A 13,509-nucleotide genomic window follows, 5' to 3' on the forward strand; every position below is an offset into this window, starting at 1 on the left:
CAACAGACCCCATCTCAGTGTAGTTGCTGTCGTATCAGTACCAGCCCCAAAGAGGTTGCCAACAGTTGTCACAAGGTTCTCTATGGTGTAGTATGAGTCTGTAATCCTAAATTCTTTTTAACAGGTGAAAGAATAAATGTGTTTAAACTTACTTCATTTTAAAACGAGCTCTAAACATTTTCATCCTCCAGCTATTGGCCGTTTTAATAGACAGAACAGTGATGTTTTATGAATTCATGTTAAACATCAATTAAGTCATTAAAAAAACCCAGAAATAAAGGATTATAGATTTAACTCATGTATGATGATATCACACTTGATTTTATTACCTCTAGATTCTGTTTGTGTGCCAGAAATGAGTCCACAAATCCTCTGCAAATCTGATCATTCAAGGTTTCTTGTAAACGTCCAATCAGCTGCTTCATTTGTTTATGGTTTTCAGCAACATTCTTCCTAAGACGCATCCTGTTTCTCACCCATTGAAATATCCAGGGGTAAAGATTGTACAACTGTTTGAATTGAATGGAGAATAACGTTCAACATGTTATTATTGTTAGTATTGTTAGGGCGGCTGTGGCGTAGTGGAGACTAAGGTAATTCTCCAATCAGAGGGTCGGTGGTTCGATACCCGGCTTCGGCAGTCGATGTGTCCTTGGGCAAGACACTTAACCCCAAGTTGCTCCCGAAGGCTTGCCATCGGTGTGGACTGGATGTTGCATGAATGTTAGTTAGAGTCTGATGGTGGCACCTTGCATGGTAGCCTGTCATCAGTGTGTGAATGGGTGAATGATGTAATATACTACTGATTGTAAGTCGCTTTGGATAAAAGCGTCTGCTAAATGACTGTAATGTAATGTAATGTAATTATCTGTATAACACAAAGGCACAATAGAAGGTCAATATGCATGACCACGGCCCCATGAGTCTGTAATTCTCACTATAAACCACAATACGTACATCTCATGGTTGATTTAATGAAAGACAAAGTGGTACCTGTACTGAAGGAGAGCCAATCAGTCGAATGCTGTCATTGGCTCGGTCTACCATACTTGTAAATTCTGTATCACTGTAATCAAATCTGCTGCCATAGACAATTGAACAGATGATGTTGGAAACTGCATAGTTTATTGACTGGGTGAAACTGAAGGGTTTACCTAAAATAAACAAACAAAAATAATGGTCATAACAACAAACAATATAGAATCCTGATATATAAATAATACAATACAGGAGAAGCGTTACCGTCATGCCTTTCGAACACTTTGATCAGATGCTGAGTCTCCTCAATGATTTTCTCCTCTGCTGCTTTTCTGCCCATCCCAAAGTCTCTCAGGTTGCTCAGAGCAAAACGCCTCATCTCTTTCCATACTTCCCCATTGGCAAATAAGATTCCTCTACCTAAAGTGAAATCAAGTACCATCAAGTGTGTCAAATCTTCTTTGAACTGTTTAAAAACCGGATTACGATATTTTCAGCAAAATGTCAGCAAGAAGTTGAATGATGACTAAACGAAAAAAGTGCAAAGTTCAGACCATGTTATCAAAGCTTGTCAAGCAGCTGAATGTTGCGTGGGACAAAGCAGACTGCTTCATACTTACTATGTAAACCACTTAAGTCAATGCCTGCTGGAAAGACGTGTCTCTCTCCAAACTCCACAGCATAGTTGATCAGTGCCTGCCTCACGGTCTTGTATCCTGCCAGGATAACCACTTTCTGGGGTCCAAAATACACTGTGAACACAGATCCATATTTCTTGGAAAGCTATGAAACAAAACACAAAAGTAAGCATTACAACTCTTGAAAAAAAGCCAGGATATAGTCTTGTTAATATATTTTACAATCTTAGTGGTATTGAAATAATCACTCTTTATTCCAAACACAGATAACCACAGTAGACAGGAACGCATCTCTAGATCAGTTTCATATGCACTTATTCCAGTACTGCCTCACAAATAACTGTTGTGTCTCTCATGCTTTTAGGTAGGGATGCTGTCATGGTCTAGGGTAACCAGACAATGATGGAGGACAGAGGCGTGGGTTCATTTTCACAATGATCGCGGTTTATTTGACAACATAACAAAAAGGAGATCAAAACGTCGCAGCGTGGCAAGCAGGTAGAGATGCCAAAAAGGAAGGCTGGACTGCTGGAACAGGGCGCACCATATAGGCCACCAACGCGGCGACTCCGCCCCTCTTCATCAGTCCTGGTTGGGAGACAGGCATACCAGTCATCACAATCATCACATCTCCCCCCATAAAAAAAAATCCACCGGATTTCCGATTTGGTCAATCCAGCAATTCCACTACCTATTGCTCTTAAATAAAACTCATCAATCTGGTTCATCAATCAACCATTTTTAGCAATACAAATATTCTAGGTCAAACAGTCGTAACCCACACATAAAGTTACTCAACACTACAATATACAACCTGACCAACAGCTCCTGGTCTCGTACTGACCCCCGTATTCCGGCGCCTGGAATAACTAAGGATAAGACAAAACAAGAGACTGCATAGAAATTACCACAATTGCATGTTAGACACACTAGATGGCAGGAGCGCGTGACAGCGCGTCCGCGATCACGTTCTCTTTGCCCCTGATATGCCTAATGTGCAGATTGTATGGCTGGAGGAAAATACTCCAGCGCATCAATCTCTGGTTCGGGTTTTGAAGTGAGTGAAGGAAAGTTAACGGGTTGTGATCACTATAGATGACGATGGGTGTTGGGCTACCCCCAATGTAAACCTCAAAATTTTGCAAAGCCCAAATTAATGCCAATGCTTCTTTTTCTATCGTTGAGTAATTCAGCTGATACGAATTGAATTTTCTCGAGAAATAGCATATGGGACGTTCAACGGAATCCTCATCATCTTGGAGCAAAACGGCTCCAGCTCCCACATTGCTCGCATCTACGTGCAACCTGAATGGTTTATTAATTTTTGGAGCCAACAGAAGGGGCGCAGATGAGAGAAGATCTTTGGCTCTCTCAAACGCCGCTTGACAAGTGGACGTCCAAACAAAAGGCTTGTTCTTTTTTAACAAAGTTGTCAAAGGCACAACGACTGAGGAAAAGTTCTCGCAAAAACTTCGATAGTATCCGATCATTCCGAGAAATCTCATTAACTCTCGCTTAGTGGTAGGTGGTGGGTAACCATCTATGGCCAGGACCTTTGCGCGCACTGGGCGCACAAAGCCCTGACCAACCACTTTTCCCAGGTAGGTCACCGTCGCCCTGGCAAACTCACACTTCGCCAGGTTGACGGTGAGGTTGGCGTGTGCAAGTCGAGTAAATAAGTGATGAAGTCGTTCCAAATGTGAACCCCAGGTGTCGCTATATACCACCACGTCGTCCAGATAGACTGCACAACCGTCCAAATTTGCCACTATCTGATTCATCAGTCTTTGAAAGGTGGCGGCAGCGTTACGTAGCCCGAACGGCATGACCTTGTACTCATACAACCCACTAGAAGTAACGAAGGCGGATAGCTCCCGTGCTCGCTCGGTCAACGGAACTTGCCAATATCCTTTTAATAAGTCCAATTTGGTAACAAATTTAGCTGACCCCACTTGGTCCACGCAGTCCTCCATTCTAGGGAGGGGAAATGAATCGGGTTTCGTGACATTATTCAATTTCCTATAGTCGGTGCAGAACCGATGTGTTCCATTGGCCTTTTTAACTAGCAAACAAGGACTTGTCCAGCTAGAATAGGACCTTTTTGCCAAATCATTCTTCAATAAATAATTCACTTCGCCTTCTAAGATTTGCTGTCTCTCCCCAGAGCCTCTATAGAAGCGTTGCCGAATTGGGATGGCCTCCCCAACGTCAATATCGTGACTAATAAGGTCAGTCTGAGTGGGTGTGTCGGAAAAAAGACCCGGAAACTCCTTAATCAGCGCACTCAACTCAGATGCTTGATCTGGAGTCAGATGGCCCAACAGCAACGGTAAATTAGCCAAAGATTCAGTATTGTTGAGTTTTCCCAACAAAGCTGCATCGTCAGGCTCACAGGCGTCCACCTCCTCCAGCGTTGTCACCGCTGGCATGGAGGGGATGGTAGTTGCGATACAAGTCTGAATGCAGGTAGCGCCGTCCTCATCCGGTGCTACCACCACCGGACTGGGAACAGTGCTCAAATCAGGCCGCACAGACGGCAACTCCTCCTCCTCCCCGTCTCGGTTAAAGTAGGGCTTAAGCAGATTTGCGTGACACAGCTGTGTACGTCTTTTCTTATCTGGCGTGGCCACTACATAATTGTCATTTTTCTCTTGGCGAATCACCTTGTATGGCCCTGCAAATTTAGCCTGAAATGGAGAGTGTATGACAGGTAGAATGACCATCACCTGGTCTCCAGGTTTGAAAGAGCGACACCTAGCTTTCCTGTCATACACTTGCTTCATTTTCACTTGCGCTTTTTGCAGTTTCAACCTTGCTAATCCCCCAACAGCATATAATCGTCGCCTGAATCCATTAACGTAATCGGTCAAAGTCTGCGGCGGCTCATTGCTTGCACTATCCATCAGTGATGCTACTGGCCCCCGCACTGTGTGGCCAAACACAAGTTCGTTCGGGCTAAACCCGGTACTTGCCTGAGTCACCTCCCTAACCGCCAGCAGCAGCCAGGGAAGAGCATCCTCCCAATCGCTGTCTAATTGTACACAATAGGCTCTCAGCATCGATTTGTACGTCTGATGGAAACGTTCTAAGACACCTTGACTCTGGGGGTGCCGAGCCGATGACTTATTGTGTCGGATCTTCAACAAGCGCAATATTTGAAGAGAACGTTTTGGATGTGAAATTTGTACCACGATCCGACTGTATCACTGTAGGCAATCCGAATATGGAAATGAATTGGGACAGCGCCTTAACGACTGGCTTGACCTTGATTGAACGCAGAGCATATGCTGCGGGGTAACGGGTTGTTTGACACATCACTGTCAGCAAATAAATACAACCCGATTTCGAGCGAGGCAGCGGTCCGACACAGTCAATCACAAGATGATCAAAAGGTTTCGTGGAATGCGCAAACGTTTTGGTCAGACTTATGGGGTGTTCGCAGACGATTTGTCTATTCAGTTAGATCGCTGGTGTTCGTCATCGGAAGTTGAGTCGTATGACGGGTTACGCAGTCTCTTTTGGTGGAGCAATTCAAGAATTGGCTCCCTGAGGAGATGGCGATGTATGTAACAGAACACCAGGTGACTACACTTTCTGAAGCAGCAGTTTTAGCGGATAACTATGCGTTGGTCCACAAAACAAGGTTGTTTGGTGGACAACCAGTCAGTAATGAACGTGCACAGTGGAGCCACCAAGCTCCCCGTAAAACCACGTCTAATGCACCCTCTGCTTCTGGTGATTCAGGATTTCGTGCTGAGCGCACTCAAAATAAAATAGATCATAACGTAACGTGCCACTTCTGCCTAGGCGTAGGGCATACGAAATGGCAATGTGAGGCGTTGAAAAAGAAAAAAGAGAATGAACAAAAATATAAGGCTAAATTTGGTACCGCTACTCAGACTAAAGGCGCAGCACAAGGATCTGCTTTGGCCATATCTCTCCCTAGTCAACCGATTAACGTGAACGAGCCTGAATTTGAAGTGAGTTTTTCCCCTTTATTTCAGATGGCTCTGTTTCACTAGGCGCTGATGGAGAGAAAGTGCCGATTAAGATACTCAGAGATACTGGTTCGGTCGAATCATTTATCTTGCAATCAGCGTTGCCGTTCTCGCCTGCTTCCGACACTGGCCAGTCTGTTTTAGTGCGTGGAATTAACCTAAATGTTTTGTCTGTGCCCCTGCATAGGGTGTATATAGACTCCGACTTGGTCCAGGGTGAGGTGGCTGTTGGCGTACGTCCGGCGCTCCCGTTACAGGGCGCCGCCATGATTCTTGGTAATGGACTGGCCAAGTCCAGAGTATGGGCCAAGGCACCGCCTAGCGTTGATAAATCTAACCTAGGATCTCTCTTTGAGGGGTGTGAGACCCCCTGTGTGCACCCAGTGGCTGTTGTGACACGCTCTGCCTCGCGGGCTGCTGCCAAAACAGGTGATGGCGACAGTTCTGCGCTGCCACCGTTGCCTGGTTTGCCTGATTCAGATCCCGGACGAGCCCCCACTTGTCATGGTCTAGGGTAACCAGACAATGATGGAGGACAGAGGCGTGGGTTCATTTTCACAATGATCGCGGTTTATTTGACAACATAACAAAAAGGAGATCAAAACGTCGCAGCGTGGCAAGCAGGTAGAGATGCCAAAAAGGAAGGCTGGACTGCTGGAACAGGGCGCACCATATAGGCCACCAACGCGGCGACTCCGCCCCTCTTCATCAGTCCTGGTTGGGAGACAGGCATACCAGTCATCACAATCATCACAGATGCACTGATCTAACTTTTTCAGTCCTGATACAAATAGTGATACCTGCGTGTGTGGAAGAGACTGTGGATCGTTCTCTTATGTGTAAGGCAACATTTGGTTTGACTTAAAAACCTTACTTTTTTTACCTTTGTAAAACTAAATATAACAAATAAATACAAAGATATTAATGTGAATAATTGTTATTTCATAAAATAATGGTACCCTTTACCTGATCAGCCAATTGTCACCAATACCTGATCCAGTATCGGACCAATATCTGATATCAGTATCGGTATATCTCTACTTTTAGGTTGATAGCAGTCCTATTTACCAATGTGATACTAAATCAATAGTTACTGGTAAATCATTGTTTTAATCATTTTCAAATTAGAATGTCTGTCTGAATCATACTGTTTTAATTTATGTTGAAAGGGAATCAAAAACATGAAAATAACAGGTAATTCCTTCATTTAAACAGCAGTGTATATACAGTACGTGTCTAATTTAGTATCACTTACTTACCTCATACAGCGTAGTGTGGGTTGACTTAAGATTCATCTGCAGTAAATTGCCAAACACAGGCAGTGGTCTTGGTCCTGGAGGCTCATTTATCTGACAGTCAAAGTTGGGGAAAAATACATACAAGACAAGTAGTATCCCAAGAGTTCCCAGTAGAATGGTTGTACTGGGGGACTGCAGAAAAAGGTTTTCCATGACCGCCAGCCAGACACACTTTCAACAAAGTCAGAGACAATTTTTTTTTTGTGTTTTATGTTGTGTAAGTATTGGACTGAAGCTCTGCCCCACTTTGACCAGACACTGTTGTTATGACTCAGAGTGTCATGAATGATATTTGCCTACCTGCCTGAGTGTGGTGCTGTTTTACCTTTGTCCTTTGTAGGTGATTGGACTGTGGACGGATCAACCTGCTTTAAGATGGGACCTACGGAAGCCGGCGCGCTCTCTCTCTCTTTTTCTCTGACTCCCAACCAGGCCGCGCTGTACTAACGTGGGGGGGATAAATGTGAGATGCACTCTGTTTGTACCTGAGCCAGTATGTGTCCAAATAAGGAAAGCACCGATACCATTTATTTTCAGACCAAGAAACAAGTACTTGCATTTAAGTACATGTCGATAACGAGTACAGATGTTCTAACAAGGGTTCTAACAATAACTTGAAATAATGTGGTTTATTTAAAGTTATTGTTTATAATAACAATTGTATATAATAAACACATGCTGTAGCATTTTTTTAAATAATTCATTTTATTTCTAAAGTACATTTAAAGGGAATACAAACAGCAATAGAATGCAATGCTTTAGTAATAATGTATTCATGATTTGTCTTCACTGTAGGCAATGTAACAAAATTAGAGCATATGATTATGTGCAGGTGCTTTGTCATTTTTGCCACACTTCTTTTTATGTTTATGTTGTATCTATTATTTTTGTATCACTAGAACAGGTATTACAAACTGTTAGGTTTTCATACCCCTGTCTAATTATTAACAAATATATATATATATATATATATATAATATATATATATATATATATATATATATATATATTGTAACAATCCAAAGCACATTCCCCTTTCAATGTGTAAGGCAGTGTGTGAGAAGCACGTTGTACGTTGGGAAAGCTGAAGTTTAATAATCTCATGACCTGCACTGGAAGAGTTGACATGTAAGAGCTGTAGTTTAATCTATAACTTGTTTTCCATAATTTAGTTACCCACGACCCACTCTACCTCCTGAGCCACAGCCAGTTTGACTTTTGTGTTAACCTGACATGTTTTGGATTAAAGATTTTGGACTTTGTCGTGTCTGTCTGTTCTATGCCAGCCAGCTTTACAATATTTAACTAAAATGAAAACATTGGCTACACCGTAAAGATGCCCCCATACCACGAGCACCTGTTTGTTTTTTAAATTGTTATGTAACCATGTGAACAAATGTTCTCTGCTCTCTTTACATTGTATTAAAAAAAAGAGCCCCTTTTATATGAATATACTTCTACTACTCACAATCAGACATGTTTTTATTGTCAGCCAGACAAGTAAATCAGAAAAAGACATGGATGCTTTAACTATTATTTGGGAAGTTTTTAGTGATTGCAGTAAATAAAAATCAATTGATTGAAAACAACATTATCTCAAGTGATGAACTGAATTAACATTTAAATGAGACAAAAGATAGTAGTTTATATATGAAATGCTAATATGTCAATCAAAAGTGTCAAATAAACTTGTTTTCTTAGTGAACAGCAGTGTTACTTTTTTCAGTGGTATTGAAATCTCAAAAGCTTTCCAATGTGCACAAGTGTCTGACAATGCTTGTGTACTAATTTTGAAATGCCTCACGACTGACAGCACACAGCTCATGAGGTGTCGGGCCGATGGTGAAGCCCACAGCCGGAGTCAGATCCAGTTCATCCTCTGTGACTCCAGGTGGAGGAGTGAAACGAAAGCGCTGGAGGAGGGAGGTGAAGAAGAGGAAGAGTTCCATCTTAGCCAGACTTTCTCCCGGACACGCCCTGCGTCCTGTGAGAGGACAAGCTTCAGATTATCTGGAAAACTTTGTTTGGTATTGACAAGAAGTGTTAGCTGAGCTCGCTAACCTGCAGAGAAGGGCATGAAGGCATCTCTCATGAGAAACTTCCCATCTTTGTCCAGGAAATGGGCAGGATTAAAGGTGTGTGGGCTCTCCCACTCACTTTCATCCCACAGAACAGATGTCAAAAGTGGAATCACAGCTGTCCCCTTGAAGGAGACAGTTTATTAGTGCTAACGATGTTTTAAAGAGCAGTACGAGCTGCTATCTTTAAAAAGCTTTCTAGAATCAAGCATGCAGTTGCATCTTGTTTCATTATTCTGCGTTAACTGGAAGACCTGTTTTAATCAGTCGAATGTTTACCTTTCTTATAAAATAGCCCTGAAAAGTCAGATCTGTGCTGGTGATGTGAGGAATAGAGGTGGGAAGGATATTAGCCAGTCTCTGTGTCTCATGAATGACAGCGTCAGTGAAGGGCAGGTTCATCCTGTCCTCTGCCTTTACCTGACGGGTCCCAATCACCCTACTCAGCTCCGCCTGGACCTGATCTGGGAATTAGAAAATAATAGAAGACACAGTGGTTTAAAATCAAAGCAGCAGTAAAGCATATTGTTCTTTCCAATTCTGTAGAAAGACTAACATAATAGCTTTTTACTAAACTCCCACAGAAACGAGTCATTTGAGTGAAAACTATAACAGCAGATTGAAATGGCTATATCACAGAACTTTGCACAAGCTAGATCAAATCCCTCTCAATGACATTGGTTGATTTATAGTACTTATACTATACTATATTATATGTAGGTCAAATCTAAAGGAAAATAAGTATTTTTTTCTTATTTATATCTGAAGTACCCTTGGTGCATACAGTTTCAATGGGGTTCTTTTCCCAGGTGTATTTACCTTTAAATGAGGAATACCATGGACAGAACGAATTGAGCCTGTAATTTAATCTTAGGTTTATTGTAGTTTAAAGTTACTGTTTGGGAGTTAAAACTAATTATTCTGGGTTGCAGCAGTCAGGATACCCTAAAGGTGGGGTTGGTAATCTTGAGAAACTGGCAAGAGTACAAGTATTAATCCTTTTCCAATGAAAGTAGCTGGCAGCACTAGATCCAAAAGTTGGTAAATCTTGACAGTAGCCAAGTCGGCGACATTGACAGCCAGTCCCTTCAGGCAGATTTTTCACTGCAACAGAAGTGGATTTCATTACAATAAATGGAACAAATACAATATGAAAATTGTATTTGTATGGTCATAGGCTCCCTATGTCCCCGGCTCATGTAGATCCAAACACTTCATGTTTAAATCCTTTGCTGCATGTTGTTCCGTCTGTTCTTTTCCTCTATCTTTGACTGCATCAAATTAAGGTAAAAAAGCCCCAAAAGTAATCTAAAAAAACAAATATTTCAACTTCAACTGCTATGTTGAGTACTCCAGTAGGGTACTGCATCTAAATGCAACAGGTCTAAGCACATGACTTACCTTGTATTTGAGGATATTTGGCCATGAGCAACAGACCCCATCTCAGTGTAGTTGCTGTCGTATCAGTACCAGCCGAAAAGAGGTTGCCAACAGTTGTCATAAGGTTCTCTATGTTGTAGTATGAGTCTGTAATCCCTAAATTCTTTTTAACAGGTGAAAGAATAAATGTGTTTAAACTTACTTAATTTTAAAACGAGCTCTAAACATTTAATAGACATAGAATGGTTTTGTTTTATGAATTTATGTTAAGCATCAATTAAGTCATTACAAAAACCCAGAAATGAATGATTATAGATTTAACTCATGTATGATGATATCACACTTGATTTTATTACCTCTAGATTCTGTTTGTGTGCCAGAAATGAGTCCACAAATCCTCTGCAAATCTGATCATTCAAGGTTTCTTGTAAACGTCCAATCAGCTGCTTTATTTGTTTCTGGTTTTCAGCAACATTCTTCCTAAGGCGCATCCTGTTTCTCACCCATTGAAATATCCAGGGGTAAATATTGTACAACTGTTTGAATTGAATGGAGAATAACGTTCAACATGTAATTATCTGTATAACACAAAGGCACAATAGAAGGTCAATATGCATGACCACGGCCCCATGAGTCTTTAATTCTCACTATAAACCACAATACGTACATCTCATGGTTGATTTAATGAAAGACAAAGTGGTACCTGTACTGAAGGAGAGCCAATCAGTCGAATGCTGTCATTGGCTCGGTCTACCATACTTGTAAATTCTGCATCACTGTAATCAAATCTGCTGCCATAGACAATTGAACAGATGATGTTGGAAACTGCATAGTTTATTGACTGGGTAAAACTGAAGGGTTTACCTAAAATAAACAAACAAAAATAATGGTCATAACAACAAACAATATAGAATCCTGATATATAAATAATACAATACAGGAGAAGCGTTACCGTCATGCCTTTCGAACACTTTGATCAGATACTGAGTCTCCTCAATGATTTTCTCCTCTGCTGCATTTCTGCCCATCCCAAAGTCTCTCAGGTTGCTCAGAGCAAAACGCCTCATCTCTTTCCATACTTCCCCATTGGCAAATATGATTCCTCTACCTAAAGTGAAATCAAGTACCATCAAGTGTGTCAAATTTTCTTTGAACTGTTTAAAAACCGGATTACGATATTTTCAGCAAAATGTCAGCAAGAAGTTGAATGATGACTAAACGAAACCTTTATTTTTCTCAGGGAAACTCTGCTATGCAGAGCAAAAGAACGTCAACAACCATACATGGCAGCACATTAGAACATAAACACATCATAAAATACATCATAAAAGGCATTACTGGGGAAATCAATTAAGGACATCAGATACATGTTAAAAAAAGTGCAAAGTTCAGACCATGTTATCAAAGCTTGTCAAGCAGCTGAATGCTGCGTGGGACAAAGCAGACTGCTCCTCAAGGTGCTGCTTTCTACACCTGCACCATAAAGAGTGTAATGACAGGCAGGATCACTGCCTGGTTCAGGAATAGCACCAAGAGGGACCACCTGGCCCGTAGACCATCAGATGTCAACTCTCAGCCGTACAAGATATTTAAAAGGTGCAGGATGAGGGCTGAGAGAATTATACGTCTTCAATCACCCCAACAAGTGAATCTTCCTTCTGCTATGGCTGCCTGAAGGCCAAAGTGGAATTGGAGTTTCTTCTCTTAGGTGTGCCCTACATCAGTATAAACTATTTTTGCATTCTTTACTCAACAAATGTTTAGCTAAAAGCACAATGCCATCTTGATAAACTTGTACTATGAGTGGTTTTCACTGAAATCTGCTGCTTCATACTTACTATGTGAACCATTTAAGTCAATGCCTGATGGAAAGATGTGTCTCTCTCCAAACTCCACAGCATAGTTGATCAGTGCCTGCCTCACGGTCTTGTATCCTGCCAGGATAACCACTTTCTGGGGTCCAAAATACACTGTGAACACAGATCCATATTTCTTGGAAAGCTATGAAACAAAACACAAAAGTGATCATTACAACTCTTGAAAAAAAAGCCAGGATATTGTCTTGTTAATATATTTTACAGCCTTAGTGGTATTGAAATAATCACTCTTTATTCCAAACACAGATAACCACAGTAGACAGGAACGCATCTCTAGATCAGTTTCATATGCACTTATTCCAGTACTGCCTCACAAATAACTGTTGTGTCTCTCATGCTTTTAGGTAGGGATGCACTGATCTAACTTTTTCAGTCCCGATACAAATAGTGATACCTGCGTGTGTGGAAAAGACTGTGGATCGTTCTCTATGTGTAAGGCAACATTTGGTTTGACTTAAAAACCTTACTTTTTTTACCTTTGTAAACTAAATATAACAAATAAATACAAAGATATTAATGTGAATAATTGTTATTTAATAAAATAATGGTACCCTTTACCTGATCAGCCAATTGTCACCAATACCTGATCCAGTATCGGACCAATATCTGATATCAGTATCGGTATATCTCTACTTTTAGGTTGATAGCGGTCCTATTTACCAATGTGTTATAAATCAACAGTTACTGGTAAATCATTGTTTTAATCAGTTTCAAATTAGAATGTCTGTCTGAATTATACAGTTTTAATTCATGTTGAAAGGGAATCAAAAAACATGAAAATAACAGGTAATTCCTTCATTTAAACAGCAGTGTATATACAGTACGTGTCTAATTTAGTATCACTTACTTACCTCATACAGCGTAGGTGGGTTGACTTAAGATTCATCTGCAGTAAATTGCCAAACACAGGCAGTGGTCTTAGTCCTGGAGGCTCATTTATCTGACAGTCAAAGTTGGGAAAAATACATACAAGACAAGTAGTATCCCAAGAGTTCCCAGTAGAATGGTTGTACTGGGGGACTGCAGAAAAAGGTTTTCCATGACCACAGCCAGACACACTTTCAACAAAGTCAGAGACAATTGTTTTTGTGTGTGTTTTATGTTGTGTAAGTATTGGACTGAAGCTCTGCCCCACTTTGACCAGACACTGTTGTTATGACTCAGAGTGTATGAATGATATTCCTGCCTGAGTGTGGTGCTGTTTACCTTTGTCCTTTGTAGGTGATTGGACTGTGTCTGACAAAAGCAGTCCAGGTAGTTGT

General features: G+C 41.2%; 2 protein-coding genes across 2 annotated transcripts; both read right to left on the bottom strand.

Moving 5' to 3' along the window:
* Positions 1–179: 179 nt before the first annotated feature.
* LOC129116973 (cytochrome P450 2K1-like) lies at positions 180–7,092 on the bottom strand. Its single transcript, XM_054627583.1, has 5 exons — positions 6,874–7,092; positions 1,599–1,761; positions 1,243–1,398; positions 994–1,154; positions 180–509 (listed from the first exon to the last, which is right to left on the bottom strand). Exons 1-5 carry the CDS (start codon positions 7,063–7,065, stop codon positions 291–293), a joined length of 891 nt encoding a protein of 296 aa, XP_054483558.1. The 5' UTR covers positions 7,066–7,092; the 3' UTR covers positions 180–290.
* Positions 7,093–8,376: 1,284 nt separating this feature from the next.
* Positions 8,377–13,121, bottom strand: LOC129116972 (cytochrome P450 2K1-like; the record flags this gene model as incomplete). The annotated part of the gene is made up of 9 exons (XM_054627581.1): positions 8,377–8,896; positions 8,974–9,115; positions 9,270–9,454; positions 10,392–10,533; positions 10,727–10,906; positions 11,074–11,234; positions 11,323–11,478; positions 12,209–12,371; positions 13,099–13,121. Coding segments are annotated over 9 exons (1,352 nt in total), but the record flags the coding sequence as incomplete, so codon positions are not given.
* Between the last annotated feature and the right edge of the window lie 388 nt (positions 13,122–13,509).

This window comes from Anoplopoma fimbria, unplaced genomic scaffold (genome assembly GCF_027596085.1).
Source record: "Anoplopoma fimbria isolate UVic2021 breed Golden Eagle Sablefish unplaced genomic scaffold, Afim_UVic_2022 Un_contig_9351_pilon_pilon, whole genome shotgun sequence".
Taxonomy (NCBI): domain Eukaryota; kingdom Metazoa; phylum Chordata; class Actinopteri; order Perciformes; family Anoplopomatidae; genus Anoplopoma; species Anoplopoma fimbria.

What these genes read in the sequence shown, in the direction of transcription:
- LOC129116973 (XM_054627583.1), bottom strand. Translation starts at nt 7,065, where the DNA reads ATGGAAAACCTTTTTCTGCAGTCCCCCAGTACAACCATTCTACTGGGA. An exon ending in TGACTTAAGTGGTTTACATA is followed by an intron (nt 1,399 to 1,598) that starts GTAAGTATGAAG and finishes ATTTCACTTTAG; the next exon opens with GTAGAGGAATCTTATTTGCC. An exon ending in TTGGCTCTCCTTCAGTACAG is followed by an intron (nt 510 to 993) that starts GTACCACTTTGT and finishes CAATTCAAACAG; the next exon opens with TTGTACAATCTTTACCCCTG.